The sequence below is a fragment of the Furipterus horrens genome, unplaced genomic scaffold (genome assembly GCF_987537825.1).
Source record: "Furipterus horrens unplaced genomic scaffold, mFurHor1.1.pri manual_scaffold_1, whole genome shotgun sequence".
NCBI classification, from domain to species: Eukaryota; Metazoa; Chordata; class Mammalia; order Chiroptera; family Furipteridae; genus Furipterus; species Furipterus horrens.
In genome coordinates this window covers 6818985-6836541 of record NW_028327171.1, presented here as the reverse complement: position 1 = coordinate 6836541, position 17557 = coordinate 6818985, and the positions used below count along the sequence as shown (strand labels likewise).

At 46.9% G+C, this 17557-nt stretch overlaps 1 protein-coding gene across 1 annotated transcript in view; it reads left to right on the top strand.

Annotated features, from left to right (window-relative positions):
- DSCAM (DS cell adhesion molecule) overlaps nucleotides 1–17557 on the top strand; it is a 425587-nt gene that overhangs the window by 266294 nt on the left and 141736 nt on the right. The window contains exon 11 of the mRNA XM_090271008.1: nucleotides 18–191. Within this exon, the coding sequence (XP_090127134.1) occupies nucleotides 18–191 (174 nt within the window). The remainder of the gene's footprint in view (nucleotides 1–17; nucleotides 192–17557) is intronic.

Genomic DNA, 17557 nt, shown 5'->3' with positions numbered 1-17557 from the left:
TTTGTCTCGCGCTCCAGGTGCTGGGGTTCCCCAGTTCCAGCCCATTGCCCTGAACGGCCGGATCCAGGTCCTCAGCAACGGGTCGCTGCTGATCAAGCACGTCGTGGAGGAAGACAGCGGCTACTACCTCTGCAAGGTCAGCAACGACGTGGGCGCGGACGTCAGCAAGTCCATGTACCTCACGGTGAAAAGTAAGGAGGACCAACGCTTTGTTTTACCTGACGGGGTCTCTGGGGGCTTCCCTTTTCAGTCGGCTCCATGCGCCATCCGTTGGAAACAAAACCAAACAAAAACAAATGTCGGTTTGCTAGAACTGTTTTGACGTTACGATGGAAGAGGAGGGTAAAATTCCGGCCAGTTGTTGGTAGTAACCCGAGTCTCCTCATGTCTGGGCCACGGAGCCACTTGCTTCTCTCCCCTCCGTCCCCATGGTCCTTGATGCAGGCTGTGGGCGACGGAGCAGGTGAGGGGTCTCTGCCCTCAGCACCTACGTTTCTGTCCCGTCGGTTTTATCGTGGAGATGCCCAATCCGTGGGCTCGGCTGTGTTCATTTCTGAGGTCTATTTTCGTGCCTTTTATTACTTGCAAGCTGGTTGCTTATGAAATCGAGCAACCGGAAACCTCATTACCAAAAAATACACAACTACAAGACAGACACGTGTAGCGGTGCTCAGAGTCCCTGGCGCTGACCCACTTTAGAGAAAAGGCCCCCGCTAATGAGATGATTGTCATTGTTTGGTCACGAAACCATCAAAGAAGGGACATAAAGTGAACCAAGGTTTCCCGAGCATTATGAGCAGATGGCTGTGCATTGGGTTTATGTAAATGGTTTCTGTCTTTCTCCAGGTATATAACTTCCTACGAGGTAAACTGTGATTTCTTGCCAATTACAAGGTTTTGATCAGCTTCCTCTTTATTTCAGTTGTGCTATTGATAGGCTGGAAAAAATCTCTACCATATCATTGATTAGGGGCATGGAACTTAGAAGTCAATTTCAGTGGGGTGTGTGTGTGTGTGCGTTTGTGTGTGCGCGCATGTGTGTGTGTTCTTTAAAAGGCAAGCTACAGAGAGACTAATATTCATCCCCTTTCATTAATAATTTATCCTAGTTTATTATTACTTAGAGAACAATGAAAATATCAAGTTATCGATTTTCTATACTTTTACATCATGGAAAATATAGTTCTGAAACTGAGTAGCTTCAAAATATGTTTTGCACATGCCCAATGCATACTTTTATCTCCTAAGTTTTATACTCTGGAAGAACTGATTTGCAAGAATCTGAAGACAAATTGTTATGACACTTAAATCAAAAGTTAAAATGGTAATTTAAAAAAATAATAAATTGATGAAATTATTACCAAAGCCCAAAAGCAGAGAGCCAATGGTGATCAATGGTGATCTATCTTTTCCCAACAGAAGGCATATGATTTGCAGTTGCTTTGATATATTTTAAATGTAGAAAACATTTTCTATCCCATATATACACATATATGCACATTCTAATAGAGTCAAGACACTATAAAAATGTAAATACATTCAACCACGGACTTTATTTTCATAAATAAAAGAGCTTTTGTTTGGAAGAGGAGATAATAAGGAAGAATACAGAGCCTACAAATTTGAATGGCAGGTGAGGCATACCATGGTTCATAGATGCGCTTTTCAGAAGGGAATGTACCTTTCAGCATGAGGGGATTAAGAAAAGCTTCATGGAAAAACAAATCTTAAAGAATGAATGGAACTTAAAATGGTAAAAATGGAAGATTTTTTGTACATGTCCACCTGCTCTCTCCATAGCTTTGGCGTTGGTAGTGGAGCACAGGAGAGGACCACAAAGGTGACCCCTGCCCTTAGCGAGCATCCTCTGTCATGGGGCGATCGGGAGTGGGCGTGGACAACCGCCGTCCAGCAGAACGCACTAGTGTCAGAATAGAGGGCAGGCACGGACGAGGGTGAATTTGTATCTGTTTGTACAATCGGTGATGTCAGAATGAAGACCCGTGGCATTTGAGTTCAGTCCTCCAGGATGCAGTGCATTTCAGACGGTAGAATTGTTGGAGGCACTTCAGTGAGAGGGGACAGAGGGAGCGGACGTGAGAACTGGAAGCCCTGAGGCCCGAGGGCAGTCTGTGTGAATGTGGGCCCCGGCACACGGAGGCGGTGACGGAGGGACACGCTTCGGTTGAGCGCAGATCAAAGAGAAATGATCCTTAAGCTGGCCAATTTTAGAGCTTCCCAAACCATACGAACTATTCATTGAGAGACACTTTTATGTAACAATTATACCAGTTCTTAATACCCCTGGGGTGGCTTTATAGATTATTTCAGCTTCAAGCACCTGGTATTTTTAACTTTTTAAATTGATAATATTTAAATTCTGAAAAGTGACAGATAATTTAAGTGAGAGCTGTAGAAGTCTGCAGACAGGTATACAGTGAATGTATTTGTTGTTCAGAGGGTATCACTTAGGAAACAATGGACACGCATGGGGATCATTTTCACATGTCCTCTGTGTGTTTGCGCTGTTTGTGTGTGTGAAGGAGCACCCCGAGGGGGCACATGCAGTGAAGGGTGAGCCGCAGCCTGGTGGGCAGTGAATGTACGGAGAGGCAGGGACCCAGAGCACGGAGCCGGTTGGGGACCCAGCTGTGCCCTGGCTGCCACTCAGCTGTCCCCTGGCAGTGGCCCGGCGGATCGGCGCCCCGGTAAGCGCTGATGGGACTGTGCTCGGCGTAGGGAGGCTCTGGGCTCTCGTCTGACATGAGCCAGGCTCACACCAGGCACAGTTTCTTTAATGTTTTGATATAGATAATAGAGGGGGCTCATGACAATGTGGACACACACACTTTCACATACACACGTGCACTCACAATGAGCACAAGCCAAGCCCATGTGTCTTCCTGGTAGTAGCAGGAAGAGAAAGAACCCTCATCTCCTTATCCTTTATTATGATCTTGTCATGGCCCGAATAATGACACATACCCACACCCATGTGCACACACATGCACACACACCTCATTGCATACAAACACAGAAACGATCATCACAAACCAATGAAAGCTGCCTCTTCAGAATGCAACAGGATGGGGTGACAGCAAAACATGGACACCCCTGGCCAGCCACTGAGGAAAGCATGGCCTGAAGTCACTCCACAGGGACAGAGGTTCCCTGCTTTGTCCCCTCCTGGTGGATTACAACCCTTTACACCCTGAAGAATTTCTCAATATTGTTGAAATGCATCCCATAAAAACGAGGCTGCACGGATGTGGTTACCACTCCTGTAACAACATTTAAGCAGTAGCCCCCAATGAAAAAAGTGTTGGGGGCGGGGAGGAACTGTACATTTGCAGGTGATAATCAGGGGTGTCCTCTTAAGACTGAATGAGACAGACATGGAGAGGGGTGAAGAGTGTGTGGTCAACAGGGGGCCCAGGCCATGGGAAAAGGCTTCTGGGATGGCACCCACGGGAACCTCGTGCTCCTGGCTCTACACTTCTGATCGCCCTGATTTGGGACACCCTGAGCTCGTGAAATGAGAGGAATCATGCCTTCCTCACAGGTGATCATGAACATCCAATACATACTATGTGGGAAAATACAGTGTAAAGTAGAAAGCTCTGTGCACATGTATTCCAACACGCAATTGAGAGAGGTCCTTCTGGTTGGAGAGAAGAAGAAAACGTAAATACTGATGATGCACAGCACGGGAACATTTCCAGAAAGTCGTTCTGAAGGAGAAAATGAAAAGGTCATAGGACAGGAAGCAGGAAGAGGAGACCCGACTTCCCAGGTCCACGGGGGGTGCGTCATCACCCGCGTAATGCTGCTGCGTGAGAGGGGTGCCTTTGGAGACTCCGCTGGCCAGGGCCTGTCCTAACGCTGGAGGTTTAAGAAAACCAACAAAGTGTTTGGGGACTTTAAGCTGAAAAAAGAAATGGATAGAAAAAAATTGCACTGTCTTAAGTATGCTCCCTTTTCTGGAAGTCATTAAAAAAAAAAAATAGGCTACAGATATTTCTAAATTCAGTAGTAGAGACCTTTCTGCCTGATCAGGTGATGTCGAGGAATGAAGGCAGCTTCTCAGAGGACAGTCTGAACTCGCAGGATGGTTGGTGCCGGGTTCCACACCTCAGCTCCCCGACAGGCCACGCTGCTGGGGGCTCACTGGGGATGCTGGGAACTATGCCTCGAGTCTCCCATCTGGGAATTTTTCTCACTATTACTCCAATGCTTTCAAAACCCGCTACTCCAATAACAAAGCAATTTAACATGGTTGGAATCAGACATGAGGAGGCTGTGGGCAGAGAAAAGATCAAACAATCAAGTTTAAAATAAATGGCCAAGCAATCAATGAGACAGAAAACTAATCAAGGCCAAGCCTTCCAGCTTTGTTGCAATTCTTGCTTCTAATTTTACGTGTTCTCTCAATTCCATTTTATTTTTTACCAATAAGTATCACAGGACTAGGGATTCAACACATCCTGCCATATCAAGGACCCTTGGCAGAAAAGACAGAGAGAATAGCTTCTGCTTGCAAGCAAATTTGGCCTCTGATGATAACACTGAACCCTCATCCCAGGCCCACCAGAGGCTGCTGACCTCTTCCCCTCAGATCAGGGGCCATTTGGGGTCTGGGACACATGGTCTTTTGTGGTAAGAAAACAGTCCCCCAAACTGCTGGATCTCTCAAGCGGGTGAACCATCCCTAATATTTCTCCCAGGTGCCAAAATCACACCCTTCCCTCCTGCTCACACTGCAAAGGAAGGGGATTCCATGAGGAAATGAATATCAGAGGCAGGATCACAAACAAGTCTGCCCACCACAAGCCACATGCTTCCTAGGGGCTGCCAACTCCCCCTGAAAAGTAGAGGAAAGGGAAGAGCAGTACAGGCCTATTCCAAAGCTCACTGTCAAGTGTAAGGCGCTCCTTCTCCCTTGAATTGAAACAAGGGCAGCAGCAGGAAGAGGTAAGGACCGGTACACCTGCAGAGCTGACCCCACGTGGAAGGACAGACACATCACAATGGTGGGAAGCATCTCTCCCTGCCAAAAAAATTACAAGCACATTGGTAAATCTCCTGTGGTCTGTTCTCTCTCTCTCTCTGCTTATTTGTGCTCACACACTTGTTTAAGACTAGAAGCACCTGAACTTACTCTTAAATAACCTACCCCTTATCCCGATCTACTTATTGCCCACGTTTTTCCATCAGTCAGTGTTCTTGGGCTACCTGCTTTTTAGTGGTCTATAGTCTCCATCACATGACCAGCCATGTGTCCGTTTAGTCCTGTCCATGGTGGCCAGTTTTGTCTCCTGGCCCCTGGCAGTTCGCAAGCTGCACCAGCAGCCCGACTTCTGCACTGTGTCTCACTGACGACAGAACAGAGGACCATGAGATGGCCCAGAGCAAGGACGTGGGAGCCCAGAAACCTGCAGAAAGCCCTGCACTGCCTTTGTAGGTTATCACGGGGTGTGGCCAGCAGTCTCAGCAGTGCCTGGAGCTTACCTGGGAGGCAGGGCAGGGTGCCAGGGAGGAGAGGGTCTGGGAGACGCTGGAGCAGGTAACACATGCCCCCAGCCCCACCTCTCACTCATTTACCGTTCAAGTCTTGGAGGTGCTAACGTAGGCCTTTACTGGAGCAGCACTTAATGACCTCTGGCAGCCTCCAAGATCAGAGCATATCAGTCACCCTTCAGACGCTCTCCTTAGCAGGAGCGTAGGACGTCAGCCCGACCCAGAGCCACACAGCAGCCGTCACTGAGCCCTCGCCGGTACGTGAGTGCTGTCTTCGTGTGAGCGCTGCCCTTTCCCTGATTAGCGACAGGGATGGAAGGAGGCCACGTGAGGCTGTCTGGGGACTCAGAAGGTCTGGGCTGGGTCTTCCCGAGGAAATGTAAAACGCCTGCCTTGTGCGCCACGTTAGCAGGCCATCCATCACTTCTGTCCACCGCGGGCGTGGAATTTTAAAACAACAGTAAACAAAGCTACAGAAGGTACATTAGGCTAACTTAAAATTGTTATTTGCAGCTCACGTCATGCCATATGCCTACTCTCTCTTCATATTTTTCACTCCTGCCCCCACACATCCTTGAATACAATAGTCATGGCCATTGTCTGCCAGTTCCTGACTGTCCTTTAAAACACCCAAACTCCCAGCCACAAGATGGACTTCAGGGTTCCCAGGTGCAGCCTAGAGGAAGCTCAAACGGGGCTCGTGGATGCCCAGCCTCCCATAGAGGGTTCTTCTTGCCTGAGTCCTGGAATTCCAATTCCCAGCACAGAACACATGCAGTCTCAGATTGCAATTCAAAGGTCGTGAAGTGAAGGTCACTGTGAGCAGAATCTCTGCAAACACAGCACAAGGAGAAGGTCAACAAGGAGACCTCAGCTCCACCAGGCCTGCAGCTTGTGTTAGTGTGGGGCCCAGAGGGCCATCCCTTGACCCAGGCTCTAGCATCTCCTGCTCGGGAGCCAGTGCCAATGTGAGGTTCACGTGCCAAGGTGGGCATCATGCCTCAAGGGCTTTTCCCATCTGGGGCTGGGCCTCTGTCCCTGCATGGTGGCAGAGATGTGCCCTACTTCTCCTCTGGCTACGGGAAGCCACCATGTGTCCCCACAAGATCATGACTTCCTCAAATCTGGGCTTCCCAAACTTAATTCCCAGCATCCAGGAAGCACAGAGTTCCCATCTCGCCCTGCACCTGGACACCCCGCATCTCTGCACTTCAGAGAGCAGCTGCCTCAAGGACCACATCCTGGAGCCTCCTGGAAGGTTGGCTTCATGCGTGTCTTGGTTCACGAAACTGTGGACCCTGCATCCTGGAAGTCTTGACTCCCCAGTGGGAAGCGACCTCACCCAGTCCCTTCCTCCTATGTAGGCTTTAACTCCCTGCCCACCTGAAGTCCCAGGGGCATCCTTGTAGGAGAGGAGAAGGTGAAAGGTACCCAGAGACCATGTTTTCCTCATGCACCCAGGAGGATCTTGGGTAAATTCTGCAAACAGGAGAGGTGCCCAGATGCAAGGCTTCACTCTTGTTAGAATAACAGCCCCACTTTTGCCCTAATGAACTCCCCCTCTTCAGAGGGATGAGCAAGCTCCCAGGGCTGTTTGCTGCCTCTTCAACCATTGTCAGGGCTTTGATATAAGGACATGCACTTCAGTCGCCTGTCATGAGTCATGACCCCGACAGGTGGCAGCAGCCACAAGACACAAGCACAGGTACATTTCTCTCCCAGCTATTCTGTGTGGCAGCTTCCGGTCGTGAGAACACCTGTTGTACCTCTTGCAGTGGGCTGGGTGGCGTGGCTTCCAGGGAGCTGGTGGCACTCAGTTCAACCCTCTTCCTTCCTCTTAGTTTTCTTCCTCTGGATTCTTAACTCTTGTGGGGCTTTCTGTGAGGTCAAGCCCTCGGCAATCAATTGTTCAGTAATTGCCAGCACTGAAAGTCCAACCCTCGTGCATGCAAATCATGACAGCACTGAGCTTTCTTGCTGTTTAAAATATTGCTTCTGGCCACAGCCCTGGCTGCTGGAGAAAAATGAGGCACCTCTGATCCCTGCGGTGGCTTTCCTGCCTCGCCTCTCCCCACCCCGGCACCCCCACCTGAGGGCAGCTCCTACCTCCCAGCTCCTGCTCACCTAGCTTTGGTAGAGAACACTTTAAGTGGCTTTCGGCCATCACCCCATTCCTTTGGAATTTATCTCTGAGACCTCTTGGGTCTACATCATTAAAAAAAAATGCAAAACAGGCACAAGGTCTTTAAAAATAAGGAAGCAGCGTGGTCGAAGGAAGCACAGTTGTGAATGTCGGTCCCTGTGAGGCTGGAGCCTGTACTGTAAGGCGGAGGCTGTCAGACAGACGGCTGGGAGACGGTGGCCTCTCTCCACGTGACGGCGTGCCGGTTGAGATAGGGGTCTCTTCTGTGAGCCGTCTGTGAAAAGAACAGTCCATTTGGGCATGGAGGTGTGGGTGTCCTGTTCTCCATTAGCTGTGCCTTCTGGGGTTGACAGGTCTGGAATGAACATCACGGAAGGGAAATGCCAGGTAGGCGTCCCAGGTCTCCTCCCTCTCTGCTGGCCCGTCTGGATCACTGTCACAGCAGGCCCTCGCCGCGACACAGGGGAAATTAATGGGATGACAAGTAATGGCGGCTCCTGGAAAGCAAGTTCCTCTCTTTCTCTGCATTACTCCTTTCTCCTCCAGAGAAGCGGGCCTAATTCAGCTCTCATGGCCCCGCACACGCCAAGGTCAGGGAGTGTAATGAAGGAACAAGGTGTGCAAGAGCACCCCAGATTGTAGAAAGGCTTTCCTGTGAGGGGGGGAACAGCAGAGCAGTCCCTGCGGTCCTAATGCCAGGAAGGCCCATGCTTGAATTAATCCTGTGCAGAAATTTGTCATAACTTTTGAACGGGGATGGGTGCCATTTTATACTGAGCTCTGCAAATTAAACTTCTGTCGACTTTTACAGGTAATATATGTGAAACGAGCCTTGTTAAACATGTTTCTCTTTTTTTTTTTTTTTTGGCACTACCTTTGAGTTGTTAAAAAAGAACAGGAAGTACATTAAAAATTGAGTGTGTGTCTTTGAGTCCCAGGTCTTTTTACCAAAGCAAAACAAGCCAATTCAGTGTTCAACTCCCAAATCTGCCCGCCTAAAGACTTTTTTTACTGGGGGGGAAAACAAAACACATTTTTTCCCTCTTTCTCTATGATCTGTTCATTTCCATAGGTCTAAACTGTGGAAGGTAACAGGGCTGTTGCAGGAAGACCTTTCTTCCTGAACTTCAGTGTCCCGAGTCAGTGTGAACACACGAGGTCGTTCAAACACAGGATAATCCCACGCTGGGGCAGAGAGCCCAGCAGCAAGCCCCAGACGCAGGGGGTGCCTCTCAGGCTCCTACACTGAGGTTGGTGATACAGGGCCACCCTCAGGGACTGAGGTCAGGGGAGAGGCACTTGGTTATGGCTGAGAGAGCAGGGCAGAGGTAAACATCAGCAGCAAGGAAGAGAGACCTGGAGGGTCTGAACCCGTTCGGATAAAGAGGTTATGCCCAGGACCAATTCTCAGGAATCCATCTAACGGAGAGTCATTAACTCTGTGCTAGACGTGCTAAATCTTGTTGAAGTCATGCATGTCTCTGCACCCGAAGAGCTCAGATCATAGGGGAGCTACCAATGCCTTGTTAAAAGGGGAGCCGTGACATGTGTCACAGATGTCAGGCATATCATGCTGGCGATCTGCTATGGAAGTTGAGAGGAGGAAGCCGATACTTCTACGTGAGGCACCCAAAGGATGCTGCATAGAAGAGGTGGCACTGAAGTTTCATGTTAAGAACATACGCCGCAGCATTAAGCAGAGATACGGAGGAGGGTGGGGAAGGTATTCCTGACATTGGGAACAGCTTGAACAAAAACCCAGAGGCCAGAAAGCATATGATATTTTAGCTGGAGAAGATGCACGTGTAATTTACTGTCAAATTTTGGAAGATATGGAATGCTATTGAAAGCAGAGAAAATATAACCAAACAGGTGTTTACAGAAAAGTAGTTAATATCATCTATCGATATGCAAGATGGATTGGAATGGATGGAGTGAGTGGAATAGAAATGGAGACAAAAACCCAGCAAGGAGGCTGTTGCAATAGTCTAGATGCAGGATGATAAATACCTACTAACCGCAGGTAAAGAGGGAGGGGGAGGGGAAGGGAAGGGAAGGGCGAGAGCTGTTGGCAGGAGCGTCACTAGACCTGATGGTGACTGGACAGGCAGAGAGGAAAGAGAGAAGGTCACACGTGGGGAGGGCGCGCTCTTTCCAGCCCAGGGCCAGACCCAGAGCATGCACCACCCTCTTCATTTTTACCAAGAGGGAGCTGTTACAGGTAATGCTGAACGTTTATAGCCAAACGATTGTTAGCAAGGTGATTGCCGGCATGAACAGACGTAGGAAGCTGTGTTTGTGTTCTCCAGCAGAACAGAATCAACAGGAGACAGGTATAGGGATAGAACTAGAGACAGAGAGACAGAGACAGAGATAGATCGATACATAGATAGATGATAGATGATAGATAGATATGTGCAGTATTGTAACCATAAGCATCTTTGCTGTGGATATGTTTGTCCACAAGCATTTTTGCCACACAACGAATTGGCCATAAGGCAATTATTCTATAAAAAAGATAAAATCACAAAAAATAAAAATAAAAGAGGGAAATTTAAAAGGACATAAAATTAAAGACTTTATTACAAAATACAAACTATTGGACTACATTTAAAATGCATGCAGATTCATGACAATACTGAGTAAATCACTGACGTTACTTTGGTGACCGTGGCTAAGCACATGTCCTCGGTGGGGAGAAAATGTGGACTCAGATCTAGGCCCTCCCAGGGAGCCCTCTGCCTTGCTTTCTCCTCCACTGCAGTTCGTTCCAAAATAAAGAACCAACTCTTGGGGCCAATCGTCATCAACTGGAAGAAATGCCAACTATTTTAAGTCCACCAGCACCAGCACCACATCGACCCACCGGTGTGGGGACCGTGAGGAGGGCCGACTGAGATTTATATGTGACATTAAAACGGAGGTAACTGGGAGAACTTTGTCAATAGAGAAATGACACCAAACAAACAACTTCAATTTTTAAGTCAGCCAGCGGCACCTGACCAGTTAATGGAGATATAAGACCAAAAACTCAAAATAAATCAGTAAAAACCAGTCAGTTATTTTCTCTTTTTTATGGTGATTGACTGATTTGTTAATGGAGGAAAGAAACCAAACAAACAAACAAACAAAGAAACAGGGCTTTTGTGTGTGTGTGTGTGTGTGTGTGTGTGTGTGTGTGTGAACCAGTTATTTTATCTTTTTTACAGCAAAACTGACTTACAGACAATTCACTACACAGAGAAAATGTTTGCCACCAAAATGCACGTGGTAAAGATGTGTATGGCAAAGATGCGATGGTGACATACCTAGTCTGAGGGGCACAGGGGCAAGTTGCTCCTTCCTGCTCTAGTTCTAGTCAGGCTCTTGGGGATGTGGCGATGTCCCCCACATGGGACGGAGGAGCCATCAACTCTACTGAATCCACTGACTCCACGCTCTTTTCATTCAGAAACACCCTCACAGACACACCCAGAAGTAATGGTTAATCTGGGCCTGTTTAATATGAGTCAAGTTGACACATAAAACTGACCATCATAGGAGATTGACGTCTCCTGGGGCGGGTGGCACGGTGAATGACAATAAGGACCTTGGCTGAGGTAGAGCACGCGGGATAGCTGGCTTTTGCCTGTGTGCTTTAAGTCTTAATCCTGGTGGTTAGGGACCCACAGTGTCAGTATCACTAGGACCTTCTAATTCTTCTGGTGCCCAGCAGTTTGTGGTCTGTTAAGATTCCTGGGTGGTTTGTGTCCAGATTGAAGCCTGAGCTGCTATGTGCATTAGTCTTCTCAGCCCTCCATAACAAAGTAACAGACTAGTGGCTTAAACGAGAGACATTTTCTTCTCATAGTTCTTGAGCGTGGAAGTTCAAGATCGAGGTGCCAGCCCATTTGATTCCAGGTGAGACCTTTCTTCCTGGTTTGCCGATGGCTGTTTTCTGTTCTTTGTCTGCACATGGCCTTTTCTGGTGCATGCACATGGGAGGAGAGAGAGAGAGAGAGGGAGAGAGAGAGAAAGAAAAAGAGGGAATAACACAGAGAGAGAATATATCTCCCTATAAGGTCACCTGTCCTATTAGTTCAGAACCCCACCATTTTTTATGGCCTCATTTAACCTTTACCTCCTAAAGGCACCTGTTTCTAAATCCTATCCCACTGGGGGCTAGAAGTTCAACATATGAATTTTGAGAGGGCACAAACGTTCAATCCACAGTATATGGTGTAGGTGGTATGCAGCAGCTTTCCCCTCCTTGCCCACTGTTTCTGCAAGGATCTGGGGAAGGTAAATTGGGCATCTCAAATGGACAGCCCCATGTAGATGAACCCTGAAATCAACAGGTATTAGGCAAGTACTGAACACATTTTTTTTAAAGCCAGCATAAGAGCATGGAAGGTCACAATGAAAATATCTCAAATTTCTGAGACTTTCTCCTTTTATGATTACCAGCTTTGGGCTGCTCTGTGGACTCTTTCAGAGGCTGGACTGAGTTGGTTCTCCTTGCAGGGCAACATGACCCAACAGCTCTGATTAAGTTAGGGGTTTTGATATGGAGAGATTATCCTGGATTATCTAGATGGGCCCAATGTAGTTACAGAGGTCTGTGTAAGAGAGAGGTGATAGGGACAAAGTCAAAAACAAACATGTGACAATGGAACCAGAGGTTGGAGGGGGAGGTTTTGAAGGTGGAGGAGTGACCACAAAGCCAAGGAGGGCAGGTGGCCTCTAGATCCTGCAAAGGGCAAGAAAAGAGACCCTGCCCTGAAGCCTCCCGAAGGAACTCTGCCCGTCCAACTCCCGACCTCCAGAACGATAAGAGAATACATTAGCATTGTTTTAAGTCCCTCAGTTCGTAGTAACCTGTCACAGCAGCAATAGAAAATTAGTACATCCCTGTAGCATTTTTGCCAATTTTTTTTTTTTTTTTTTTTTTTTTTTGTGGCAAATCCTGACTGAGCAATCTTCGTGCCACAGACAACATGGTGGCTCTGAGTGTGAGTGAGGGACGCTGGAGTGCCTCTGCTCTGGGTGTTGTCAGGAGAGCTGGACGACAGTTGTGTAGTTGTGAGAAGTTCAATGGCAGGGATATAATAACCTGCCCCATGGCTTCCTATTCAGTTTTCCCCACACGCCCAGTCCCGGTGGACGCTGGCGGCCATGGTCTCCTGCCGGACGCTGTGAGACAGAGCACCTGTGATCCAGTGATGGAATCGCGGTCCAGCAGACACCTACGTGGTACTTTGCTGTGTACCAGTCATGCCCAAGCTCTTTATCAATATCAACTCAGTGAAGCCAACGCTGTGGCATTCTTAACCTCGTTTCAAAGATGAGGCAACCAGTACTCTTGAGAACTTATCTCAGACCACTGGGCTTATACAAAACAGAGTCGAGGTCCGTGTCTCTGTTTCCAGGGGTCCCAATCTGTGCTGTGTCCCCTGTGGGTCTGGCATTTCATTCCTTTAGCCAAAGGCAACTGCGGCCTGGGTTCTTCTTCCGCCCCTGTGTCCCGCTGAAATAATACCCTGCGGAAGAACTGGACGTTCTGTGAAAGAACGGAATGAGAAACTAACCCATGACCATGGACACTCATTGGAGTAGGAAAGGGCCAGACAGCCATGGGCTCAGGCGACTAGATAGCATGGTGAAAAGGTGCCGAAGCTCAGGTGCTCTTCAGTGTGGGGACTTGGGGGAGCACATGTGGCCTGATTCATTCATCAGATGCTGAGCCAGACCCTGGGCTCCGGGCTTGGAACACCTGCCCTCAAGAAGCTATTTCTAGAATCTGGGCAGGAAACGTGGGTAGTCGGGTCCAAGGTTTAGACTTCTTTTGTGATGTATGAGGCTGTGTAGGATGCAGCTGGTTATCTTATATTTAGGTGCAGAAGGGCACCTTTGCCAAGCGGTGTTTCCCCTCTCCGTGGAGTGCCGATAACAAGGCCACGTTGTGCTTCATTATTGGAGTCTTTGGTAAATTTTATTTCAGCAAAACAACCTTTTCGTTGAATAAGGGAAAATTTACCCATGTCATAGTGAGTTTTCTTTGTTCCTTAGTCCCGTTGATTATAGAAACATATGTTGTCTTATCTAACGTGCGAGGGCTCTTTATGCAATGATGATGGCCTCTAGTGCAGTGTGCATGGATCTCATTTTTTCTCTTAAAAGAAATGCCAGCCTGACACATCGTCACTCACCTCATGGTTGCATCATCATCAGAAAGGGGCTAAATTTGCTTGCAAATGAGTACATTTGAAGAAGTGACCAGTGAGGTAGCCCTAGGCAGGGGACATGAAGATGAGATTTGAATGAAAAAGTGTATTTGACCCTCATGGACGGGCGACCATTTTCTTCCCTCCAAGAGAACACCACTCTGCTTTCCTCCGCATTGACCGGGCTTTCCTGCTGAAGAGGGACAAGGTGATTAGAGGTCAGAAAGCCCTACACAGACACAAATAGCAGTGCCGTTAGTCATAATCATTGGCATTTATGTAACATTCTTCCAATTAAACGAGAGAAAATAAATGACTCCCTACTTTTGCAACCCTGACGTTCTCCTTTCTTGTATTTTTCCACTTCCTAAGTGAAGCAGATTTCTTGGCGTCAGCTCTTACAGAAGGTTACCCTGGAACACACAACGTGAGGCCGTGACTGTTTGGAGCCTCATCTATGTCTTCCTTATGTGGTCGCCATCACCCTCAAACCAGTAGGCTGAAGGCCGACATAGCTTCGTAGTCATGGACCCAGTGCCCCAGAGAACCACAAGGATGTGCACTCTGCTCCTCACAGTCTCGTGCATGGTGTGCGGTAGATTGTCAGGCTACATCAGCAAGTGAACCGTCCCTAATGCTATCGTGCTTCTCAAGAGGCTAGTTTCATACAAGTTGTGTGTGTGTGTGTGTGTGTGTGTGTGTGTGTATGTGTGTGTTTGAGCCTTTGTTCAATTTTTTTTAATTTTATTTTTATTGTTTTTCTGTTACAATTGTCCCACTTTTCCCTCATCGCTACGCCACCCCACCCAGCCCACACCTTCTCCCACGGTCCATCCCGACCCCACTGTCTATGTTCATGGGTTATTTATATTAGTTCCTTTGCTAAGCCCTTCTCCTACTTACCCCCTTCCTTCTTTCCCCTCCCCCCTGATAACTGTTACTCTGTTTCTTGTTTAATTTTGTTCATTTATTTGTGTTGTTCATTAGTCTCCTGTATTGGGTGAGAGCATATGGTATTTTTCTTTCATTGCCTGGCTTATTTCGCTAAGCGTCATTCTCTCTAGTTCCAACCATGTTGTCGCAAATGGTAGGAGTTCCTTCTTTCTTTCTGCTGCATAGTATTCTATCATCTTAGACTTAGGACAACTAAGTCACGATATCTCTGATGTGCATGTCAAGGCTTCGGACTGGGGGGAGACTATGAGCTTGGCCAATGGGAGCCTCCTGTTTGAGAGCAGAGGACACTGAAGTTCAGGTGAGACCAGCACTCAGGGTTCCTGACCTGCCCCCAGTCCTGGGCTTCATGGATCCACGTCTAACTCACATTGTGCCTTAGGAAAAATGATGCTATGGTTCAGGATATGTGAGGTAAGAGCCTGTGTAAGTGAAAACATACATGCGCCCAAATAGTTGCCAACAGAATGTTTTCCATGCTCCCAGGAGGGGTGACAGGGACCATGCGATTGCAGAAAAATGAGAGAAGAATGAGACTGGGAAGCAAATCAAGAGGAACATCCCAGAATAGCTAGGAGCAAAGACAGGAAGCAGGAAACAGAAGCCATAAGTCCATGGTCAACAGAAGTGCAGAAGCACAGAATTTATCATCTGATTTATTTTTTATTTTAAGTTAAAAGGTCAGCCACATCTTCTATCACCATTACCAACATGGAAAAGCACATTCATAACTTCATTTACTGTTTACTAAGAGGCAGGCTCTTACTAAATGGAATCATACTTTGCTTCTATAATTTCATATAATTTCATTTGTCCTTCCATCAGCCTCTAAGATAGACATGACCATGACTTCCATTTTACAGATAGAGAAACCATGGCTCAGAGACATTCAGCAATTTGTCCAAAGTCACAGAGCTATTCCATACCAGAGGCTGGACTGATGTCGGGGCTGCACAGGTTCAAAGTCCTCCCTCTCTACAGCTAACCTGGCCTAGCAGAATAACTTAATTTGCCTTGACTCACAGCATTAAGTCATCTGTAAAAAAGTACTCTATGCCTAAAAGGCAAAAAATAAACCAAAAAGATATTCAAAGAAATGTGATGTTATGAGAACAGAGACACATTTAGTCTTCCCAGCTCTGCAGGTTGACTTTGGACAAGGGCTGTTGTCACACTGAGATGTCTTAAGTGTGGGGCCTTCTGGTTAAGAAGCAATGCAGCCTTCATTTGCCTGGGAACTGGGATTTGAGGCGTGAAGAGCTAGACAGACCGAGGAATTGTAGTGGCTCCTGTAGCGGCCAAGAGAGGCATGTGCAGCTCTTGCAGCTCTTACCTGAGGCCATCAGACGGGAACCCAGCCTCGAGGCACCTCAAGGTGCAGGAACTGTTACCTGGCCGTGAATCAAAGGGAACTGGAGCTGTGCCAGGTTGCTTGTAATTGCCATGAGTAATTATTGCTCTATGAGAAAAGTAAGACACAGAGAAATATGTGTAGGAAATCCCCCTTTGTTAAATAAACTGTGACCACAACACTATTCACTGTGCACATGTGTGCATGCATGTGCCGGATTATATGGTTACAGAGGAAAATGGGAAAGGACATACACGAGGTTATAGCAGAGCCCGTCTCCACGCCTCCTCACCCAGGGATGAGGGAGGTTGTGAGCATGTGCAGGAGAGGGAGAGAGAAATAGGGAAGAGGGGCAGAGAGGTCCATAATTTAATAAAGAGCATATGCAATGTTTCCATGTATGTAAAATTGCATGTGTGTGCATGTGAACATAAAGAGCGATGCTAAAAACACGGTCAGCTGACATTGGATTGAATTGGCCTCAAGCACTTGAATGATAGATGACCTTTATTTTCTTACTCAGATTTAAATGTTTAACTTTCTTGATGCTCTCAGCCTCTTTTGAGTAAAGAACAAATTATTTTAAATACTACTCTGGTTTTAAAAACGAATGTGATCATTTATTAAAGCCATAAGTGCAGAAACCCTGTATCTTCCTCTCTCTTTTAGCTCAGCTCACCAGTCTTATTATTCTCTAGATGTATCTAGCACATTTGAACAAGTTCTTTTAAGAGATTTTTGAGTAATGATTAGTCCCATCTATCAATTTAGTTCATTTTCCATCTTGGCAGATTAAACTATATTTATAAATTAAATATATTTGATTTCCGTTTTTAGGTACCCCCCAATTATCTGACTGACAAAAGCTTTCTGGGAATATGAATAACATTTATAAATCAAATAAATTAAACATAGAAGTATTTAGTTATTTCTATCACTTTTTAGTGTTACATTATTGTGTCTAACCTCAGTAAGAGTTCCACCCGCTATCTCTTGTCTAAATCAATTACTCAATTATACATGAAAATCAGAATTACAGATATGGTGGAAAACACTCCTATAGTTCATACACATTTATACTCCACAAACTTTTTATCAAAGAAGTGATAAAATTTGGATTTTCTTCTCTAAAACATTTCTGTACTGAACTCTAACTTTCTGTAGCTAGAAGATGCTTATCTGAGGGGGAAACTGCTGTGTGGACATTTGAGGGCCACCTCCTCAAGCCCTTCAGGGGAAAACCTCACACATATGACCTCAGCCAGGTGACCAAGGTCAACTCCCACAGCGATGTCATATTAACAGCATGGGACCTTGATCTGATGGGCTAAGAATGGCATCTTACATCCATAGTCTTCCCCTCAGAAAAACTCATAATTTCAGTCTATA